General features: G+C 30.4%; 1 protein-coding gene across 4 annotated transcripts in view; it reads right to left on the bottom strand.

Moving 5' to 3' along the window:
* Positions 1-426: 426 nt before the first annotated feature.
* LOC143048350 (uncharacterized) overlaps positions 427-23,582 on the bottom strand; it is a 172,112-nt gene continuing 148,956 nt past the window's right edge. For 3 of the 4 annotated variants that reach the window (XR_012969798.1, XR_012969799.1, XR_012969800.1), the window contains 7 exons: positions 11,827-11,884; positions 8,575-8,688; positions 7,657-7,827; positions 5,391-5,453; positions 4,814-5,011; positions 736-2,893; positions 427-700 (listed from right to left, as the gene is read on the bottom strand). Coding sequence is in view for 1 of the 4 variants with exons in the window: in XM_076221994.1 (XP_076078109.1) it covers positions 4,815-5,011; positions 5,391-5,453; positions 7,657-7,827; positions 8,575-8,688; positions 11,827-11,884 (603 nt within the window). In the remaining 3 variants the exon portion in view is untranslated. Of the gene's footprint in view, positions 2,894-4,813; positions 5,012-5,390; positions 5,454-7,656; positions 7,828-8,574; positions 8,689-11,826; positions 11,885-23,582 lie in introns of all 4 variants that reach the window. The other variant, XM_076221994.1, reaches the window with a different exon arrangement.

The following is a 23,582-nucleotide window of genomic DNA, read 5'->3' on the forward strand; positions in this document are numbered from 1 at the left end:
CGATATAATTTCTAAAAGTAGTAAATTATTTTACATAATACTTTATATAGTGCAAGGCTGTGGGTATTAATCATATCTATATTGACAAAAACGTACGTGTTTTAGGGTAAACTTAGTTACATCACAAATAATCTTTCTGGACTAAATATACCCAAATAACACCAGCCTGTTCATTTATAAATAAAGTTTACATATTTTTGAGAGGCTAAAATCATTTTACTATTTCTAAAAAAAAAATCTTTCATTCACTGTAATTTTTAAAACGTAACTTGAGACAAAACAAGAATATAATTTATTGACCTGTTGTGTTATTTCTCATTGCGATATATGTGATTATAATATTAAGTCACAAAAGTGTGAATTATTTAGTTGAATCCCCAATTATTGACAGGGCATGATAACTTGATAGTAATAATAATACAAATAATAAATACAATTTTTTATTATAAAATAAAATGAAGCTAAATGAAATTAATAAACTATGAATACAGGATAAGGTATGATTACCAATCAGACAAACAGCCATTAATAATAGTTATTAATGTGTAATAAACATGAAAGCACAACATATAATTTGACATTTAATCAGACAAATACAAAAAACAAACACCGCAAATAACCCCTTCAAATATGATTACATCAATGATGGATGTTGGAAAACGTTCAGTGTCGATATCCGATGTATGTTATTAGCACACACCTTATTTTTATCCGATGTATGTTATTAGCACACACCTTATTTTAACTCCCAGATAAACAGACTTGAATGATTTATGCTTCGATTAGAAATGCAACAAAGTAAAAACCAGATGCTCCGCAGGGCGCAGCTTTATACGACCGCAGAGGTGGAACCCTGAACAGTTTGGGCAAGTATGGACACAACATTTAAGTTTTATACAGCTCTGAATTTGGATTGTGAGTAAATAGTTGACACAACATAGGTTTCTGACACAGAATGAATATGGTCTAAGAACTTAAACTTAAAAACTGAAAAAATTTAAATTGGACATTTACCTATTATGGTCCACATCCAAAATCTAAATACATGGTTAGATTCAGCATATCATAGAACCCCAAGTAATCAATTTTTGATGAAATCAAATAATGTTCAATTTTAGACCCTTTAGACCTCAATCAAGACCAATTTGATAACCGGGCCCTAATATTAAATATATAAATACATTGTACATGGTTAGATTAAGCATATTGAAGAACCCCATATATTCAATTTTTGTTAAAATCAAACAAAGTTTAATTTTGGACCCTGATTTGGACCAACTTGAAAACTTTTCAATTTTTGCGGTCGTAAAAAAACCACACACAATAGTTGACCTCTGCAGAAGGCTTCTGAGAAATCGTCCAAATCTAAAGCCTCAATGTTCCTAACTGGACAATAAAAAAGGTTGGCTGTACAATTTATCAGAGAACATACATACCTTACAATTCTATATAAAAACATATATATATATATATATATATGTCAAATATAACAATGCATTAACAGTATTATATATAAACACAAACGATCGTACAATTCACCATTAATTTGTTGATAGCTTATTAATAAACATTAAAGCAATTTGTTTTAAGCAGTTTACTCTTAAACAATGCTTATGCTTTTTTTTTTATGAACTGATTATTGTATTAACACAATAAAGATTATTATTATTTACAATATTTATATAGCGCATTATCTAATTAAAATTACTCTTAGCGCTTTGATAATGATTTTAAACTTGACTTTACTATTAACATAAAACTAATGTGTGTAAAATACATATGGTGGCCATGTGCAACAAAGTTATGAAAAATCATATGGTATGAAGATATCTATGAATACATCATGTGTCACATATTCCTTGTAGCTAGAGTGTAATTCAAATTATATCTCTACAGAAAGGTATATCATTCAAGAGTTAGGAAACCACTGTAAAATAGTAATTACCTTTTAATTAATAATGTATTGTAGTAATGAAGACATTTTTTAAATGTAGCGAGTTTGCTAAGAATAGGATTTATGTTAATAGTAAAGTTTCTGATTCTTCAGGAGTATCTGTAAATTCAGAAAATTTTGCATCCTTTTTATTATTGAAAATTGCCAAGTTTCCAAAACATAAAAGCTTGTATTTCAAATATTGATACCTTTATGAATTTGTTGCATTTAACAAAATTGAAATAATTAAATTTCGCATTTGTGTACATCGTCGTCCAAAAATTGCAGCAGTAAATAGACACAAAAATTTCAGATTTACAGTACTTCTTGCCGACCTTTTTCAAAAGAGGGCATAATATTACTTTGTATACATATACATATTCTTGAATCTCTTTTATGAGCACCGGCTTAAACTTTTTAAACAACAAGATGAATAAGCCTTTTATATTAAAACTCTCATATACTATGGAATGGACCAACTCAGTTATTCCATCCCGAAACATTAGTCTGTGCAGTTTCAGTGTACTCTTAAATTACTTTTTAAGTTTTTGGTTATTGAAGTTCAACGTGAAGTTGTGGTCACATCAACATCATATTAAAAAGTATAATTCATAATGAACACATGTACCGCATTTAACATATTTACCAAGTTTAAAGTTAATGTGACCACAACAAAATATTTATCCTATATTAAACCAAAACTTTAACGGAATAGATGGATGGACTAATGCACAGACCCTTGAAGGTTGGCATTGAAACTGAATTGATAACAGCTTTATGGTTATTATCATTGGCCCTTAATAAGATTAAGGTCAAGTACATCATATCAGACAGCCATTCAGTAGCCAGTTGGAAAGCAACAGTGATACATCTGCTATTTGTTGTCGCTGAAAAAGCCTTTAAACTTATTAGGCCCTGAAACCACTTTGGATCAGCTTGCATGTACTCTACATTCACTACCTGAAAAAAATAATCATTGAAATGCTAGTATCTAAAGCATATTTAGTATATGAAATTAGTTTACTTGCTCTGATAAGAACAAACAATACATGGATTTTTTTAAATCCTAATTCTTCAATTTTTGAACTATATATTTGTTAAATTCATGCTTTGTCCGTATTGGTTGATATGCATTTCAATTTCAGAAGTAAAGTCCATCATGGAAGTTTACCATTCCCTTGAAATTTCCATTTCCATTGAAAGCCCAAGCTGAATGAATATTATATCTACTGCAAAACAAACTGAAATTTCGCTTGAATGGATTATAGTGGTGATAGTTGTTCAATACTAAATTCAACCTCACTCTTGAAAATAGACACACAGTTTTTATTACTGTTTTTCATCTCAAATTTACATTGAGTAAAAGAGGGGAGGAAAATTGCATTAAACATTACAGTGAAAATCATTGCAAAAGCATTCCGCGACAAAACATTCAAAGAACAGTCTACAAAACACAACACAGATATCTCAAGTCTGAACATTGCCATTCCCAGCATTATTTGGGTGAACTCATGTGCTCAGGAAAGGTATTTAGATCTTACTTCTCATGTGGCATCCAAAAGTATTAATTTAGTGATGAAGTTAAATGTTCGTTTCTGGTATTTATATGCTCATATCTCCTGCATATGTGTATTTACTTTTCAACAGCTTGTGTTGATTATTGGTAGTGTGACAGTTTTAACAGTTAATCTCTGTAATTTCAATCTATGTAGAACTGACTGCATAGAAAACAAGAAAGAAATATTAATCTTGGTCACCTAATTATGTCCTATATTCCCATAACTTTACTTTTCTAAGTAAACTGTTGTCAATCAATATATGTTTACAGTCACTTTTAAAATATGTTATTTCATTAGGAGAGAGAGTTCTCAACCATGTATTGTTTTCTGGATTATTTTTTACAGTTCAAAAATATTCTTCATTCGTGCCTTTTCTTTTTTTTCAATGCAGTTTCACAAAATTCGCATATTTTTTTTCAAATTACCTTGGTTTCTTGAATTTTGGCTTGTACAATACTTCCATTCGATAAGACTATTTATAAATTCCATATATAAAGACAATAACAATCAAAACCAAGGAGTAAACAAAGACTCAAAAAACCAAAGGACATTTACATCAACAGTTATAAATAATAAATAAGAAACAACACACTCCACTAAAAACCGGGAGTGAAATCAGGTGCTTCGGAAGGGTAAGCATTTCCGGCACCGTATACAGCACCCGTCATGTTATTTCTTTGTTCAGTTCGGTAATGATGGAAGGTTATATAAAACATGTAAAAGTTCTTTTTCGTTCTGTCCGTTTGCAGTGTACAATACTATGGAGTTGTACTCATTTATCTAAACTATGTTTTTTACTAATTTTTTAAGACCTTACGGAAACCCTATAGTTGTTAATTTATTGCGATTTTGTCTCATTGGCATCTCCTTTTCTTTTATACTGTGGTTTCATTAATATTCGTTGGATACCAATTTTCGTGGATTTCGTGGGTACAGGGAAATCACGAATTTTAATATTCAACGAAATGCAAATTTTCTTAAGAAATATATGCAGAATTTGCCAAAACCACGAAATTACATATCAACGAATATGCAAGATTTTATCAAACCACGAAAATTGAAACCCACGAAAATAAATGAATCTACAGTATACAGATAACAATCGACGATATTGTGTCAAATATTTTTTTCATCCTTCTAGAGATCATGAAAGCAATTTATGAGACATAGAAATATACAAGAAGGCCAACCAATATATTCTGTTTGACTTCTATAAAGTGTTGCAGAGGCAGTTTTGGTATACTTTTTTAAGAGTTGTGTTAATATATTTGAGGAAGTATTTAGAAAATGAAAGAAAACATATCTTGAAAACAAATCATACATCAAGGAAAGAAGGTTTTGATGGTTCCCTTGACAAGTTCGTTACATATAGGACACTTTCTCATAGCTGGTGCACAATCCAGGCAACAGACAAGATGACCACAAGGTAAGAACGCAATAGCTACTGGGTTCTCCATACATATGGTACAGGTCAGTTTCTCCTTCTGCTCTTCATATTCCTCTAATACTTTTTCAAATCCTAAAATGACAGTAAAATGTACTTTGCTTTAATTGGTACATATCAACTCTTTTTTCTGCACTCTTTTATTCTATCATATTTTTTAAAGCCATAAATTTATATACAAGAATGGTATTTTCATAATAAATGTTTTAAGCTTTATTTGAATTAAGGATAAAATAAAACCAGACAGGTGAGTTTTTTTAGTCTTTACTAAGTTTACTTGAGAATATTTGTATACTATAAACTCTTTAAAAGCATTCCATTGTTATAAAGGTTTGCAAATACCTTACAAAATAACATTCACATATTTTAAAACTGAGAGTACTAGACTAAATTAGGTGAGATCGATCATGTTCAATTCATTCAATGAAACTGCATTGCTATTCTACAAGATTACCTTCCAAATAGGACAAATCATCTGTGGTGCCTTCAGCTCCTGTTGGTTGCTCTGTTGTTTCTTCTTTAAATAAATAAAAAATACTGATATACTTAATAGTTTATATTATGACTAGATTGTCAAATTCATTTTAGAGTGACAACAAGAAATTTTACAGATAGACTGGCATTGTTAAACATAATGATACCAATGACAGCATAATCCACCTGTTCAATTCCTATAAATTAAACATTTGTCATCCTTAAGGTAGCACAATACAAAGATTTTTCATCCCCAATCAGACATCTTTAAACTGATGTAATTCCACTCATCCTTCTTTAAATTTTATAAATGAGGTACCAAAAGAAAGAAGAATATGATTAATCTTTCAAATTGTGATAATTTCATTATGACATATTATTACATAATTAATTGTTATGTAATTAGTTGCTATATTGTGATGTCCATACTTGAATGAATTTAGCTTCTTTGTTATTCATAGCATCCCAAAATATTTTATAGACCTCCCAAACTGTGTCTCAGATTTTTCCTATTGTATTTCATTCTCTCATAAATCTTCAATGAAGTTTGCAACATCAATTCGTAAGAGATCACTAAATTCAATTGGGTATGCAATTTGTTCTATTGATGTTTTTGGAAATCTGAGACACAGTTTTGGAGGTTAAGCTGTGTTGTACAAGAATCTATAAAATATTTTGGGATTCTATGAAGAACAAAGAAGCTAAATTCATTCAAGTGTGGATATCACAATATAGCAACTAATTATATAACAATTGATATATATAATAATTATGTCATAATGAAATTATCACAATTTGAAAGATTAATCTTTCTTCTTTCTTTTGGTACCTCATTTATAAAATATAAAGAAGGATAAAATGAATTACATCAGTTTAAAGTTATCTGATTGGGAGTGAAAAAATCTTTGTATTGTGCTACCTTAATTTGTCAGCTATCTTATAAAGTTGATTAAGTGATGATTGATTCCTACGCGTTTTTATATTTGAGGTTTTAACTGTAATCACAGTTCTTATAACAATAGTTTAGTATATAAAATAAATGAAAAATACTTGAGGTATCTTAAATAAAATAAACTTAAAAGAATGAGATAGTTGACAAATTTTAAAATTAATTAAAATGCATAATTAGCTTTCGTATTTTTTTTTTAAATTTTCAATAAAAAGACATAATACTTGATTATAAAAAAATGAAATCTGTCAAACTAGTCATAAAAGTGTTAGTAGTCCTAATCAACATGTCAATAATTTGGTCAATGTTGGCTAGATGAAACAAAAGAATTGACTATTTTTCAATTGATCAACAGTATTTTTGGAACAACAATAGTGAAATCTATTGAACTGATCGACATTTATCTTCAGTGGTTAATAAAAACAATTAAAACGAAGTAAAACTGTTAGCTACTGCTCAATGATGATACACTTAACTAAAGATTTAGGTAAACCAAAAAACTGATGCGTAATGAATCTGAAAACATTTCACACTGTAAAGTTATATCCCACTTAATCTGACAACATATTTCAGGAAGCTTCTATTCTAGTTCACAAGAATCATGTGACATATATTTCATAAATAGCCATTATGTGTAAAATCATTTTTGGGGAATGTAGCTATTTTTCTTATTACAAATGTATTGGCATACTTCTTAAATCTGTTAACCTAATCTACATTGGTATTTAATGGTCTCTAACAACAATTCTAAATGATTTTGTCATGGTATCTGTATTCAGTAAACATGTAGTTAATCAGTCATGAAGCTGAAAACAAATCACACTGTAAAATATGTTCACAAACAGCCTGACATTACATATCTCGAAAGTTTCCTGGAAACTGTGTATAAAAAGTCATAGAAGTTGGAACCTTAAAGTTTTCAGTAGACAGGAAGTTGACAATACATAAATCTAAAACCACATTACATAATAATGCATGATCGCATGAAAACTAATAACACATTTCAACTTTGATTTGCAACTCCTGAGAAAATTCTTGAGACAGATCTCATTTGTAACTCCTGAAAATGATCTTTTGGAATATCTGTAGCTCCTAAGAAAGAATATTCTGACCGAATTTCACCAGAATTTGTCGGCTGAATTACAGACAGACGGATAAATAATATATACACTAAAATATATTTGTTTTTTTGTTGAAGGAATTTTGCTGACTGCTGTTTCTGTCAGAGATAGGCAAAATATCACATTTGTGGCACAACATCATTATTATTGTTATTAATTGATGTTTCTTCATGTACCTGCTATAGCCACACTTGTTTGGGGCACCACTTGATTAGTGGGATGTGTTAAAGCCAATTGCTGTCCAGATGTTGGTAATGCTGATGCTCCTTGTTCTCTTTCTTCCTCTATTTGTAATATAACTTCATATATCTCTGTTGCCTGTAGTTCTGCATTGTCATGTGATCTCCCTGTAATTGAAGGAATAATATTTTTAACCTATTAAAGCAGTTCTCTCATGGTAGTACCGTGTTGAAGATGTTGTACACTGAGATTCATAGTGTAGGAAAAAATATATGCTGGCACTTTTTGAGATAAAATATAACAGGAACAAATGAGCAAATTATTGTAAATAATGAATTAATATTGCAAAGTAGTTATAGGTATATGACTTTTTAAAAATGGTCTGATTTGCCTACAAAAAAAACCCATAGAGAAAGCTGGCAATACTGGACATATTATCACTAACAGACTAAATTGAATGGTTAAAAAACTTGGTTTATCTATAACGAGGAATTGGCTTCGAAATGTTTACAGTGCTGCAAGTTTTCACAGTAAATTTTTTCACCTTGACATGTTTTTAATTAGATTAGTATATCAAATTCAATGGATAATTTCAATTATTGTTTTCTGAAAGATTCATTAGGGGTATATATGGCATCATTGCTGACATGTTTGCCATATATCAGTAGAAGAAACATCCTTGCATAAGGAGCCAAGTCATCACTAATTCAATGATCTGGCTTGCAGATTAGCGAATTTGAATTTAAAAAGTAAAATAAAATATCTCTCATGGTTTTTGTCCAACAAGACCTTAATACCACAAGAAAGAATTTAATTACTTCTAACAATTAAAGTCGAAATTGGAAGAGGAGCAAACTGTATTGACATAGTGCTGAATTTTTCTTGTGATTTGAAGATTTGAATAAAATATTTACCTGTCTGATGTCTATTGGATCTCCATCGATCTATAGCCTGATTTATTATAGTATCATCTTTCCCCATTTCTCGTAATGTCTGAACAGGAATGGATGACATTATATTAGCAGGTCCTAAAATAAATCAAATGAAAAGGCATCAAGTAGACTGCAAAGCTGAAATTTAGCCAACTTAGCCAATAGTTTGTGGTATTTTCATTGTGTATTAAATCTTTTTTAGTTCACAATGAACATACCACAAACTGAGAGCATGGCATGATTTCATAACTTTAAGCTTGTTTACAACTTTGATATGGTACTGTTATCATTGATTCGTTGTAGATATTTTTGACATCCTTTATTTGTAAATCAAAGTGTCAAGTATTTTAAAAAAATAAATGGGGAATGTATCCATGGGACACAGATGATGCCCCCTTGCATATAATGTAACACTGGGACATAACTCAGTGATGCTTCCCAAAATGTTACTTGATCAGAGTTTTGAGTTAATCAGCATTGTTTAAATGTTTAATAACATTTAGTTGATGCAATCCTAATTTAGTGAACCAGAACAAACAAATCATATTTTTTTCCATTTGTTAAAGGGGCATTAAAGGTAAAAGTGACGACACCAACATTCAAACTGAGCATTTAGTATAAGTTTCAAAATGTTTGTTTGAAGCCAACTTAAGTAAGAGAATGGAAACGAAAAATTCAGCAGTTTTACCATTTATTTGTAAAGGGGTATAACTTGAGAAACATAAAGTGACGCCACCAAAATTCAAACTTGATCTGTGTTATGTTGTAGTCAGCACTCTGTATAAGTTTTCATTGGTCGAGACAAACTGAAGTTAAGGGAGGGAACAAAAAATTCAGCAAATTTTCCATTAGTAAATGGGCCTAACTCTAGAACGGTAAAAGCGACGCCAACAGGATTCAAATTTGATTTGAGTTTTGTTGAATTAAGCATTGTGTATAAGTAATAAAGTTTCATAACATTCGGTTGAAACAAACTAAAGTTGAAGAATGAAAACAATTTTTGGGATGTACGGAAAGGCAGGCAGAGACGTACAGACTGACAAGGGTAAAACTCAATGTCCCTCCACTACGGCAGGGGCAAACAAATAACTTTGTTATCCCGGGGGACAAAAAGGGGCAACAAAATATCTCCAAGTTTTCTGCCCCAAATCATTGTACTGATATTGACTTCAGTTCTCAAAAGTTTTTATTACAGTTCTTTGCAAGGTTTTCTTTTCCTTGACCTTGGTGTCAAAATGCACATTCTCTATTCACCTTCTTCAGGAATAATAATTTCATAACATTCGAGCTTAAAGGATGTATACCTAAGCAATATTTCTGTTTTGTGTGTGCTATATTTATTATATATAAAGTAAATGGCCATCTTAACTTTTTTAACTGATTTTGACATGAATTTTATATTGATCTTTCCTAGCCAGTACTCTTTATAGTACTGTAAATACATTTTATATGACACCATCTAAGGCATTTCAAGTTTCCAAATCATACATTTGGACAGATTGTACTTTGCTATTATACATGTGTTACTTGGTTCCAACACTATCCTGGTGGACTTTCACATTGGCTATAATCTTGTATTGTCTAGTCTTGGAAAGTCTTGCCTTTAGAATCCATTCCTTCTCCAGTATCTTACTTGAGATGCTTCCAAGATAGTGTTTTATTCTTGGTGTATATTGGTCTTGTTAGGATTTGCATTCATATCAGTTTGCTTTGCAAAGAAGTTAATGTGTTGGTCTTTGCTAGTAATTGATCACTTGTTGTTGGTAGTTCCATAAATGTCATTAGAAAAATAGCTATTTTAATTGGTCAAACATGAAGGATGGCATAATACATTCCTGTCTTTCAACACATTTTACTTCAATCAAGTCCATGAGGATGCAAAAAAGGTAGATGCTGCATTCAAAACTGTTGCAGAAGATATTTATAAGCATGTAAAAATGAAAGGTAGGATTTTGACAAGATCTTGGAATTCTTTAATAGATGTGTAAATTTCCAAATCTCTCAAATAGATAGGTTGTTGGAAAACTGCCAAATTTTTTTTATCACCTATCCAGCTTAAGCTTGATTTATTCATTGACAAATGATGTGTTAACCTCTATTTTCTTTCCTGATCAGGTTCAATTGTGTTGTTGAGTTGCTGTCTCACTTTTTAATTCACAAAATCTCCTTATAATAATTCATATTACACTATTACATTAGTCATTCAATTATAGTTTGCTACATATTTCTATATATTCTATAAATAGGAATAGGAAAAACTCATATCCTTTTTCACATAAATAGATAAGGAAAAACCCATATTGCTTTCCTCTATTAATAGATATGTAAATTTCCAAATCTTTCGAGTATTAATTGTTGGTAGACTAAGTTCAGTGGAAAAACATATGGTGGAGATAATACTAATGTTGACCTGTATGTCACTTATCAATAATCATCATCATCTTACACATGTCATATAACTTTATAAGAGGTCCATAATGTCATGACAGGTAATACATTTTCATGACTTCAAAATTATTTAAACAAGCATAATGCATAATTAATATGCAAGCATTCATTGGCAGAAACACCCGTAATCTGAAAGTTACCTAAAGGCAGATTTACATAGATGATATAGTTCATTATGAGTTATTTTCAAAGCTATAACTTTGAATTAGAACAAATTTGTTTGATCATTTCGAATTCTCATTATGTATTAGAAATTTTTTAAAAACATAAGGATATTTTGAATTTAGGAGACAAAACGAAAAAAGACCAAACTAATAACTATTCATACTTTCATAATAGCTTATCCAATTTCAGGAGAATTTTGTAGGTTGGACATACATAGGATACTTTACATCCGGATTCTGCATTAACTTATTTAACAACTTCCTAACCTTAAATATTTGAAACTAATTTGAAAAAGAAAACCACTATTCAAAATTATATTCTTGCTTGCAGAAATTTATAAACTGCCACTATTTACACAAAATAAGTTTATCAATGTTCAGAATTTTATTGCTCCAATATCCTAAAAACTGTACTGTACTTTCATAATAATTTGAATTTGTGTATACAGCTCAAAAGAATTAAAATATGTGTAACTCAAAATAATTAAAACGTTTAAAAGAATTCAATTATCAATAAAATATGGATTAGTATATAAAAACTAAAAGTTCTTCCCTCCACTAGTAAACTACCTATCAAGGACCTTATTCTGGTCAAATGAGCAAAATGTTTTAGGTAACTTACTTCCTTCATCCAGGACAGACAGTTGTCTAGGTAACTGTATTGGCTGGTTCGAAGCTTCCTGAAGAAAAAGAAAAAAAAAACTATAATCAGAACTGAAAATTTGAATATTGATAGAATGACTGAAACAAAACAGTACAACACAATTCATCCTGACTGTTATACTTTCCCCCTCCTTATGTAAAGATTCTTAATCTATCATAGACAACATTTATCAAATCGCCCTTTTCTAGATATGGATAATTCACTATCACACAGGAAACTCTATACTAACATTTATAATAAAAGAGGAAATGTTAAGCACCAGATATATAGTTTTCAATTTTTGGACGGGTATATTTCTTTGACCCGTCTTACATTGTGTATATTTCACAACTTGTTCCTATGTCTTTAGTCTCGTTTCTGATTTAATGTGTGTATAGAGATAGAAGAAGATGTGGCATAATTTTTGTATACCTTTTTAATTTCAAAGTCAGGGATTTTGTAACTCCAAATTCATAATAAAAATCTTTCATAGAAAAAAGGCTTGGTTATAAAGTTTGGCTGTACCTGTACCAATTCCATTCATATTAAAAAAGGGACATCACATCTGAATTTTTATGATGATATTGATAAAGCCCGGTAAATTTGAGTGTTAACTAATTGATCCTTGAATAAACTTATTCTTAATGGTTGTAATCTAAAACAATATAAAATGTGATCATCCCTTCATCAAAAACAATTTCCAAACCAAATACAAGACAGCAAATTAGCCACTGGCATTTACTATTGATTGCACTAAATGGGTAGTCTCATTTAAATGAAAATTGAAATAAAGACTAAATCTGCTTTTACAAAATGGGCCCCTATGTATTTGCAGTCAAATATACATTTAAGCTCTAGACATAATTCATTTCCTCAAAAGTGAAAATAAGAAAGGAATCTGCTTTTGCAAAATAGGCCCCTATGTATTTGCAGTCAAATATACATTAAGCTCTAGACATAAAACGCCTTTTAACTATTTCCTAATTCATCTAATTTTATTTCATACAAATATATATATAATTATATCAGTTATTTCTATCTACATCTTGACAATTAAAGCCAGTGAAATTATTTCATTTCTAGAGAAAACCCTTCTAAAATTCCATGTTAATTTGAAATCTTTTGCTTGTACAGACTGGTCATTTTTAATAACAAAGATAGCTTTCAAGATTGATGATATCAATCGCCATGAAGATTGATGCAACCATAAACATCAAAAATAATAATTAACAATTATAAAATTAGTAGTAGCATACATATAAACCATAATTTTTTTTTAAATGGAAATATATAAATAACATCATTCTGTGCACCTTCCGGCTATGTGATTGGCTTATTGTTTGTTTGACTGATCTGCAGTTGTTGAAATCCCGCTTTAAATATCGAATCCAGACGTCATTTATATTACTGTGTTGATCATGAATGAAAATACTGAGTGTGCAATCTTCCATTCACTTTTGTGGTATGTAACGTTATGTGGATTGTATGATAAGCAAGATAATTCAGATGCAATTCTAAATGTATTACTTATAGTGTTATGGATAACATGCATATATAGGACTTTCATGATCTTTGTAAGATAAAGGTAAGTAAAATTGCAAAGTTTAATTTAAACTACATATTATTTTTAACTACCCAGAGATCTTTTCAATCATTAATCAAGTTGCAGAAGTAAATGTAGAAATTTAAAATACTTGAATTGTGTTCTTTTCATTTCATGGACATACATTGGAATGATATGTTTCCTACTACCAGTAAAGAATTAATGGATTGTTTCATTATTAAAAAAAAAGTCCATTATTTTCATTTTCCACAAAACTGCTTGCATTTATCAATGCTTAAACCGTAGTACAGTTGCAGCTTTGAAAATATCAAAAGAAGGGGTTTTATTTTATGTACCACCATTCCATATAATCTATTTTTGTCCATATCAGTATAGATAAATAAGGCCGTTGTCTGATTATAATTATTTAGCAGAATTTAACTTTATTTAAAAGTGATAACTTAAAAAAAAAAAAAAAAACAAAGAAAAAAACAACTTCCCAAAATATCAAGATATCATTAGGAAAATTGTCTTCAAAGGTGAGACTTGAGCTGGACAAATGTGACAATCAGAATACTTGTCAGGATTAAACTGAAAAAAAAAAAACCCATCCCAGTGTTTCTCTTCTAAAATATCTCAATATTGTAATGCATAGAGCTTGATATAATTTCCAATTAATTTGACCTTATCACTATTATTTAGAATAACAGTTTGTGAAGAAATATCTGTGTTACTAGTTCAACCCCTGTGATCATTCCGTCAACAACCATTATAAATTTTACATTATAGAACAGTTTTAACCACAAAACATAAGTCGATGATTAACGACTTATCACCTCAATAAGCATGAAACCAGACATATTTTAATTTAACCATAATCTTAATTGTTATCCAAGTTTATAGATCAGGGTTGCTAAGTAATGAAATTAAAGATAATGATGATCCGCAGGATAGCAAGTGTCTACAATTTTACCACTAACATGTTTTGTCTCCTTTAACATTGCTACTAGAATTGAAATTATTCATATAAAGCTGGAGGTAATAAGGGAACATATTTAGTTTCATATTAGAGTTTATAGATATATTAAATGGTGGAAATGAATTCTTCAACTCCAACCAACGTTCATGTAAAAAGGTTCATATGCACATCTAATTTGAGGAAAACTTTGTACATGGATAATAACTATTGAACTCAATGTTTATATTATGTACTTTGCTGCTGTAGATCAAAACAAGTAAAAAAATAAATCAATTTAAAAATAACCAGATGCTCCGCAGGGCGTAGCTTTATACGACCGCAGAGGTTGAACCCTGAACGGTTGGGGCAAGTATGGACACAACATTCAAGCTGGATTCAGCTCTAAATTTGGATTGTGATTAAATAGTTGACACAGCATATGTTTCTGACACAGAATGAATGTGTTCTAATGAACTTAAAATTTTTGTTTTCTCTTAGAGCAATTCACTATGCTGTTGAATATTAATCCTCTCAAAAAAATGTTTGAAGAAATTTTCTTTTTTATTTATGAAATTTCAAATGAGAAAAATTGAAACCAATTTTTTTAATCACATCCCCCTTTCCCTTATTCCAAAACTAATCTCAATTAAAATTTCTAATGGAGTTTGCAACAATAACTACTCATTTAAATACATCATAAAATATTAAGATGTAAAAAAACTGCTTGTTATCACTGAATGGTAAAGATTATTTTAATTTATCAGTTGGTAGTAAAAAGTGAATATACATTGTATATTGTATATAACAAAGATTTAAGTTGATTCTGGACAAAGAAAGATAACTCCAATTAAAAAAAAATCTTGCTATTGCACAATATTTTGCAATTAGATATTTCTTGCTTACTATTCTGGACAAAGAAAGATAACTCTAATTAAAAAAAATTTTGCTATTTCACAATATTGTGCAATTAGATATTTCTTGCCATTGCGCAATACTGTGCAATTGAAAAGACTTGCTATTGCACAATACTTAATATAATAATTTTAGATCCTGATTTGGACCAACTTGAAAACTGGGCCCATAATAAAAAATCTAAGTACATTTTTGGATTCAGCATATCAAAGAACCCCAAGATTTCAATTTTTGTTAAAATCAGACTAAGTTTAATTTTGGACCCTTTGGACTTTAGTGTAGACCAATTTGAAAACAGGACCAAAAATAAAGAATCTACATACACAGTTAGATTTGGTATATCAAAGAACCCCATTTATTCAATTTTTGATGAAATCAAACAAAGTTTAATTTTTGACCCCGATTTGGACCAACTTGAAAACTGGGCCAATAATCAAGAATCTAAGTACATTTTTAGATTCAGCATATCAAAGAACCTAACTGATTCATTTTTTGTCAAAATCAAACTAAGTTTAATTTTGGACCCTTTGGACCTTAATGTAGACCAATTTGAAAACGGGACCAAAAGTTAAGAATCTACATTCACAGTCAGACAGTTAGATTCGGCATATCAAAGAACCCCAATTATTCAATTTGGATGAAATTAAACAAAGTTTAATTTTGGACCCTTTGGGCCCCTTATTCTGTTGGGACCAAAACTCCCAAAATCAATACCAACCTTCCTTTTATGGTCATAAACCTTGTGTTTAAATTTCATAGATTTCTATTTACTTATACTAACGTTATGGTGCGAAAACCAAGAAAAATGCTTATTTGGGTCCCTTTTTGGCCCCTAATTCCTAAACTGTTGGGACCTAAACTCCCAAAATCAATACCAACCTTCCTTTTGTAGTCATTAACATTGTGTTTAAATTTCATTAATTTCTATTTACTTAAACTAAAGTTATTGTGCGAAAACCAAGAATAATGCTTATTTTGGCCCTTTTTTGGCTCCTAATTCCTAAACTGTTGAAACCAAAACTCCCAAAATCAATCCCAACCGTTCTTTTGTGGTCATAAACCTTGTGTCAAAATTTCATAGATTTCTATTAACTTAAACTAAAGTTATAGTGCGAAAACCAAGAAAATGCTTATTTGGGCCCTTTTTGGCCCTTAATTCCTAAAATGTTGGGACCAAAACTTCCAAAATCAATACCAACCTTCCTTTTGTGGTCATAAACCTTGTGTTAAAATTTCATAGATTTCCATTCACTTTTACTAAAGTTAGAGTGCGAAAACTAAAAGTATTCGGACGACGACGACGACGCAGACGACGACGCCAACGTGATAGTAATATACGACGAAAATTTTTTCAAATTTTGCGGTCGTATAATAAAAATGATTCTACATCATCTACACCTATTACAGACACTTTAATCCACCATTTTCTACATAAGAAAATACCTGTACCAAGTCAGGAATATGACAGTTTTTATCCATTTGTTTGATGCGTTTGTGCTTTTGATTTTGCCATTTGATTACGGACTTTGAATTTTCCTCCTAGTTTAGTATTTTTGTATGTCCTGCTTATGACCTACACAGACCATGATTAAGTTGTACACTATATATTTTTTTATTTGAGTGGGATATTTAAAACATGAACAATAAAAGCTAGTGATAGCACATATTTATATATTATACAAAGGGGGCCTTAGTGGCCGAGTGGTCTAAGAAGTTACTACTGTAATCATTAGCCAGTTAACACTGACGTTGTGAGTTCGAATCCCGCTCGTGCGGGTGCACTCAACTCCAATCTAAATTGACTAGGATTGTCAGTTTTCCTATCGCAGGTCGGTGCTTTTCCCCGGGCACTCCGGCTTCCTCTATCAATAAAAACTGGCCTTCACAAAATAGCCAAAAAGCAGAGATTAAAAGTGGCGTTAAAACACCAAAAATTAAAAATCAATTACATGTGAATCACATAATTACGTTTTCATTCAAGTAATTAGCCTATTGTTGACTTACTAATTTGTTGGTTAAATTCACCTGTTATGCAACTGTTATACATAAATTTCTTAACCAAAAAAAATCATCTTTCACTTTATTACACATTTAGTGAAAGAAGGTCATTTAAACATTTAAAAAAACAATTTTGTTATTTGGTTGGATAAATAATTCAATACTTTTGTTACTCTTAAGTTTTGTAATCTTCCATTCACTTTTGTGTCGACAGTATAACTATTATGCTTTAACATGTTTAAAGGAATGACAGGGAACAGATTGGAATTCGCAAAACAATTCATATAGGATAATTAATTAAGTGAGTTTGTATTTTAGATCTGCCATGTTAGTCAATTACAAAACAATGGTATGGATTGAATGCGTTGGAAATATTTAGGAATATAATCACCTATAAGATATAGATGAGTTGAATCCAATTATTGCAGATTATAAATTTTTCATATAATCAAGTATTTTTGAAACTTTTTATTGAAGATTCAAGCCTTACTGAGGAGTCTTTTGTAGATTAAATTTTTGAACCTGGTCTCTATGATGTGGATTAAATTTGAGCCTGGTCTCTATGATGTGGATTAAAATTTCGAGTCTGTATTAAAATTTTGAGCCTGGTCTCTATGATGTGGATTAAAATTTCGAGTCTGTATTAAAATTTTGAGCCTGGTCTCTATGATGTGGATTAAAATTCTGAGCCTGTATTAAAATTTTGAGCCTATTCTCTATGATAAGTTTATTAATTTACAGTATAAATACAAAGTATTAAACAACAAAAGTAAATGATTTATGCTTCATCTCACTAAGCATGAAATCAAGCAATTTATCACTTCATCATAATATATTGTAATTCACATAAAAGGTAATTGCAATTGAAAATTTACTTCTAAAGAAAAATTACCAAGTACTGTCTATAATAATGAGGATATAAAAGAGGCGTACTTAAAATTCATATGTTTTATCCCTTTTAAATTACTTAAGAAGTTGAGGACAACTCACGAAAAATGGTCTTCGGTAGCAATACACAGTTAGAAGGTTTGTTTCGCATTATGGCCATGGTGAATTTTTTAAATATGAAAGTTTTTGTACAATAAAATTGATTTTTAGAAGAAGAATATAGCCTTCGAATATATGAACATTTAGATTGTTTTTAGCATGTTTTATAGGCCATTTTTCTGTTTGACAGTCCGTATTTTCCTATCTGTACCGCCCAAAGGTCCAGAAATTATTGTAGTTTTTATCAACAAAGATCTGACGCTAAATCTTTTCAATTCAATTTTATGGAAAAACAAGCAGAAAGACATGATTTTTTTTGGACCTGTTGATCGATAAATGTCTATGGTTTTAGGTTTTAGGTATCACTCTAATTGGAGACTTTTGTGACATTTTCACCCCCCTTTTAGCTATATTTTGTATCAAATAAATGCAGATTGTTGCCATGGTTATACCAAAAAAGGATTATATTTCACCTTTTTAACTATTGAAAATGAAATCTATGGAAGATGCTCTTTCCATAAATATACACATGCATGACACAAATAGTAAGCCTTATTAGATAGGCAGGAAAAGATGGTGGTTATGAGTGTCAATTTTAAAATTGTTTCCTAACAGTGTATTGCTACCTTAATAGATTGATGAAAATGTTGGTGAAAATGTCTAATCAACTACCATGAAAAAATCAAGATGTATTCGATGATCTTCGATGTATTCTAGCTTTTGCAGTGATAGGATTTTATGCAGGTAATCGATTCAAAAGACAAAACAATTGAAGCTTGAATAATGCATTTAGAACTGAATAAAGACGAGCAACAAAAGCATTTGAATGTTTGTATGGTCTTATATGCAAATTTTAGAATTAAAACTTAAATTGTTTCCATTAAAAAGCAAATCAGTGAAAATTTGTAATTATAACTTAAACTTTGTGTTTTACAATCTGAGTTCACTGCATCAACAAATTTAAATAGTTTTGAGTGCAGGTTTGTGTTATGGACATGCATTATTTTGTAACATTAACATTTTGTATTTAGGCTAGACGTGCGTTTCGTCTACAAAAGACTTATCTTTAGTTATAGCATGTGTATACATAAAAATATGTGAATCCCAATAGCACATTTTCATTGAAAAACCTATCTCGGCGGTAATGTTGATCATTGTTAACTTACTGATTGGTTAGTTAAATCCACCTGTTATCAGAACAGTTATAAATATACTTCTTTAATTATCAATAACCGTAATTCACTTTAATGCACATTTATTGAAAAAAGGTCGCTTTGACATTTAAAAAAATAGTTTGCTATTGTGTTGAATATATAATTCAATATCGGTGTTTGTAAGTGTGTAATTATGTCAGCACTATCAATATAATACTTCAATGGTTTTACTGGGGAACATGGAATTGAATATGCAAAAGGATTCATATGCTATAACAGTTCATTTATTGTGTGTTTTTTTAAAGATCTACCATGAAGTTCAATTACAATCAATGGTATATATGGATGGAATGCATCATATATTGGAAATATTTAGGACTATACTCATCTAGAAGATGAAGGTAAGAGGACTTTCAAAGTGTATGGCAGAATATAAATTTTTCATATAATCAAATAGCAATGTTAAGATTTTAAAATAAAGAAATGATGAATTGTCAGTAATTTCATTTTCTGTGGTACATCAAAAGAACATTAATAAGGCCGTTAGTTTTCTCTTTTGAATTGTTTTACATTGTTATTTCGTGGCCTTTTATAGCCGACTATGCGGTATGGGCTTTGCTATTTGTTGAAGGCCGTACAGTGACCTGTAGTTGTTAATATCTGTGTCATTTTGGTCTCATGTGGAGAGTTGTCTCATTGACAATCATACCACATCTTCTTTTTTATAATCATAGGAAAAAACTATTCACGGATAAGCAAAAATTGGAATTAGAGAGAATTTTTGTTTTTTTACTATTTCTAGTATACAATTAAATTCATGTAGCTGCTTTTTTTTTTTTTTAGAAAATGTCAGAGTAATATTTACAATTTTCACTTCATATATTAATGTGAAGGAACACTACTTTATCCATGTTAAGACTGAAATTTATCAAAGAAGTGGTCAAAACATTTTAATTTAATGTCAATGTACGTACCCTTTCCAAAGTGTTCATATTTTCCATACAAGTCCAGTAAAGGTGTACTAAGCTTACTGTCTATTTTAATTTGTAAATTACTGAAGCATTTAGCTTGACAATAAAGTACAACATTTCAGATTTAGCCAAAATGTTCAAAAACTTTCACAATCAGCTAAATTTTGTATCTCTGAACTTTTACTGGACAAGATGAGATATGACCTGCTGAAATGTGATAATGAGACTTCTAATGTTAGAATTGTTTTATTTTTTTTAATATCTGACAGTGCATACAATTAAAACTTACATCTCTGATTTAATATTTAATTTCAATGAAGTTTATTATTTACTGATCATTTCAGAAATAAATGTGACCTATTTTTCCTGTCTGATCTTATCTTAACCATCCTATTCCATAATGTCCAATAGGCAACAATATGTTGACAAGAATTAATCCTAAGTTATAATGATAATGTAACGGAAACGTAGAATTTTGGAAATAATTAGGATTTCTACCTACCTCACCTGTTGGCAAACCTTTTGGAATGTTCGTTTTTCAGTGCTCTACAACCTCTTTTCTTATTTTGCATTTTGAAGATTTTTTTATTATTATATAAAGCGTCACCGAATCATTATAATATGTATTTAACCAATTAGATTGAAATTAAATAATATATCACTAGAATTTGTGGTGAAAAGATTGACATATTTAATACTTAAGAAATCATTTATATGTCATAAAATTAATATTGTACACCTCAAAATGAATAACATCCATTCATTATGGGTTTGAGATCGATTATCAATAAGTATATAAATTGAGAATAAAAGGAAACAGAAGTCTGCCTGTTTGCATATGGATCCAGAAATTATTAGAAGCATGAGATTTTTTTAAAAGTTGTACAAATAAAATAATGCCCTGGCATGTTGTATACTCATTCATAGATTAATTCCTACAAACCATACAACCCATATGTATGCAAGAGGGAAGAAAGATGCCAAAGGACAGTCAAACTATGTAAACTGAAAAAAGGAATTCAAATAAACAATAAAAAATTTCGACAGCTTTTAATTTTATAGAAAATGGATATGAACCCACATGAACCTTCTTTGAATGCTAAAAAGTATTGTACAATTAGCAGGTTATCATTTCAACTTTTTAATTAAGGAATTTGCATAATCGTTTTTGTTTGATTTTTTTTTTTTAATAAATCCCATTTTTATTCTGTATTATAACGTTCTGAGTGGTGCATATAAATAAAGGCAACAGTAGTATACCGCTGTTCAAAACTCATAAATCCATGAACAAAAAACAAAATCGGGGTAACAAACTAAAACCGAGGGAAACGCATTAAATATAATAGGAGAACAACGACATAACACTTAAATGTAATTTAAATATAATTTTTCATACAATGCACTTGTATAGATAGTGTTGTGAGAAGCACAGTACATTCTATTGAAAATGGGCTATTTTCTTTGTAATATAACTGTTGTTCGCCAAACAGGACATTAAAATACAGAAAAATATGGAATTTATTAAACTTTCAAGCACAAAAAATTATGAAAACAAGAGTGCACACGCTGAAATGTCTCGCCTTCTATTCTTATCATTGATATTATGTTGATAGTCCAAAGTATAAAGCTAAGCTTTAATACAACGGTCACATAAACTTAACATTAACCAAGATAACTAAACAAAGACCAATGAACTTTGAAAATGAGGTCAAGGTCAGATGAACCATGCCAGTCAGACATGTACAGCTAACAATGCTTCTATACAACATATATAGTTGACCTATTACTTATAGTTTAAGAAAAATAGACCAAAACACAAAAACTTAACACTGTGCAATGAACCATGAAAATGAGGTCATGGTCAAATAAAACCTGCGCGACTGACATAAAGATCATAAAATATTTCCATACACCAAATATAGTTGACCTATGGCATATAGTATTAGATAAAAAGACCAAAACTCAAAAACTTAACTTTGACCATTAAACCATGAAAATTAGGTCAAGGTAACATGACATCTGCCCGCTAGATAGGTACACCTTACAATCATTCCATACAACAAATAAGGTAGACCTATTGCATATAGTATGAGAAAAACAGACCAAAACACAAAAATTTAACTATAACCACTGAACCATGAAAATGAGGTCAACGTCAGATGACACCTGCCATGTACACCTTACAGTCCTTCCATACACCGAATATACTAGCCCTATTGCTTGTAGTATCTGAGATATGGACTTGACCACCAAAACTTAACCTTGTTCACTGATCCATGAAATAAGGTCGAGGTCAAGTGAAAACTGTCTGACAGACATGAGGACCTTTCAAGGTACGCACATATCAAATATAGTTATCCTATTACTTATAATAAGAGAGAATTCAGCATTACAAAAAATCTGAACTTTTTTTTCAAGTGGTCACTGAACCATGAAAATGAGGTCAAGGACATTGGACATGTGACTGACGGAAACTTCGTAACATGAGGCATCTATATACAAAGTATGAAGCATCCAGGTCTTCCACCTTCTAAAATATAAAGCTTTTAAGAAGTTAGCTAACACCGCCGCCGTAGCCGCCGCCGCCGTAGCCGCCGCCGCCGCCGGATCACTATCCCTATGTCGAGCTTTCTGCAACAAAAGTTGCAGGCTCGACAATACCATCTATAATACTAAAATACGAGGTCCAATTTGTCAGCCGTCATCACGTAAAAACGACGAATCAAAGAATTCAACTTTATATACAACTAATATAGTACAAAGGTGTAGATTAAAAATTACACCACTCCAGGCCCTATTGTTTTCCACGTAATTAATATTGCCAATAATTAGAAGTTCCGGGTCGAGTCCAATACCGATACCGATACCAATAGTATAATCACCTGTTACCTATTACCTTATCTGTACGTTCCGCATCTGACAGGCGAACCACCAAACGGTGTATTCAGGATTAATATGCTATATACACGGTTCATAATCACAGGGTTGACACTACTAAATTGTCAAATTGTTACCTATTGTAGTATTTTAATCCGTAAGACTTTCTAAGATAACAATACGAATACTAAAAATCTGGACTAAAAATAAGTTTCAATTTGTTAGCGGGCATGACGTAAAACAGCGAATCAAAGAATTCAACTTTATTTATAACTAATATGGGACAATGCTGTTGATTAAAAAATACTCCATTCCAGGACCTTTTGTTTTCCAAA

Source organism: Mytilus galloprovincialis, chromosome 10 (genome assembly GCF_965363235.1).
Source record: "Mytilus galloprovincialis chromosome 10, xbMytGall1.hap1.1, whole genome shotgun sequence".
Lineage (NCBI taxonomy): Eukaryota > Metazoa > Mollusca > Bivalvia > Mytilida > Mytilidae > Mytilus > Mytilus galloprovincialis.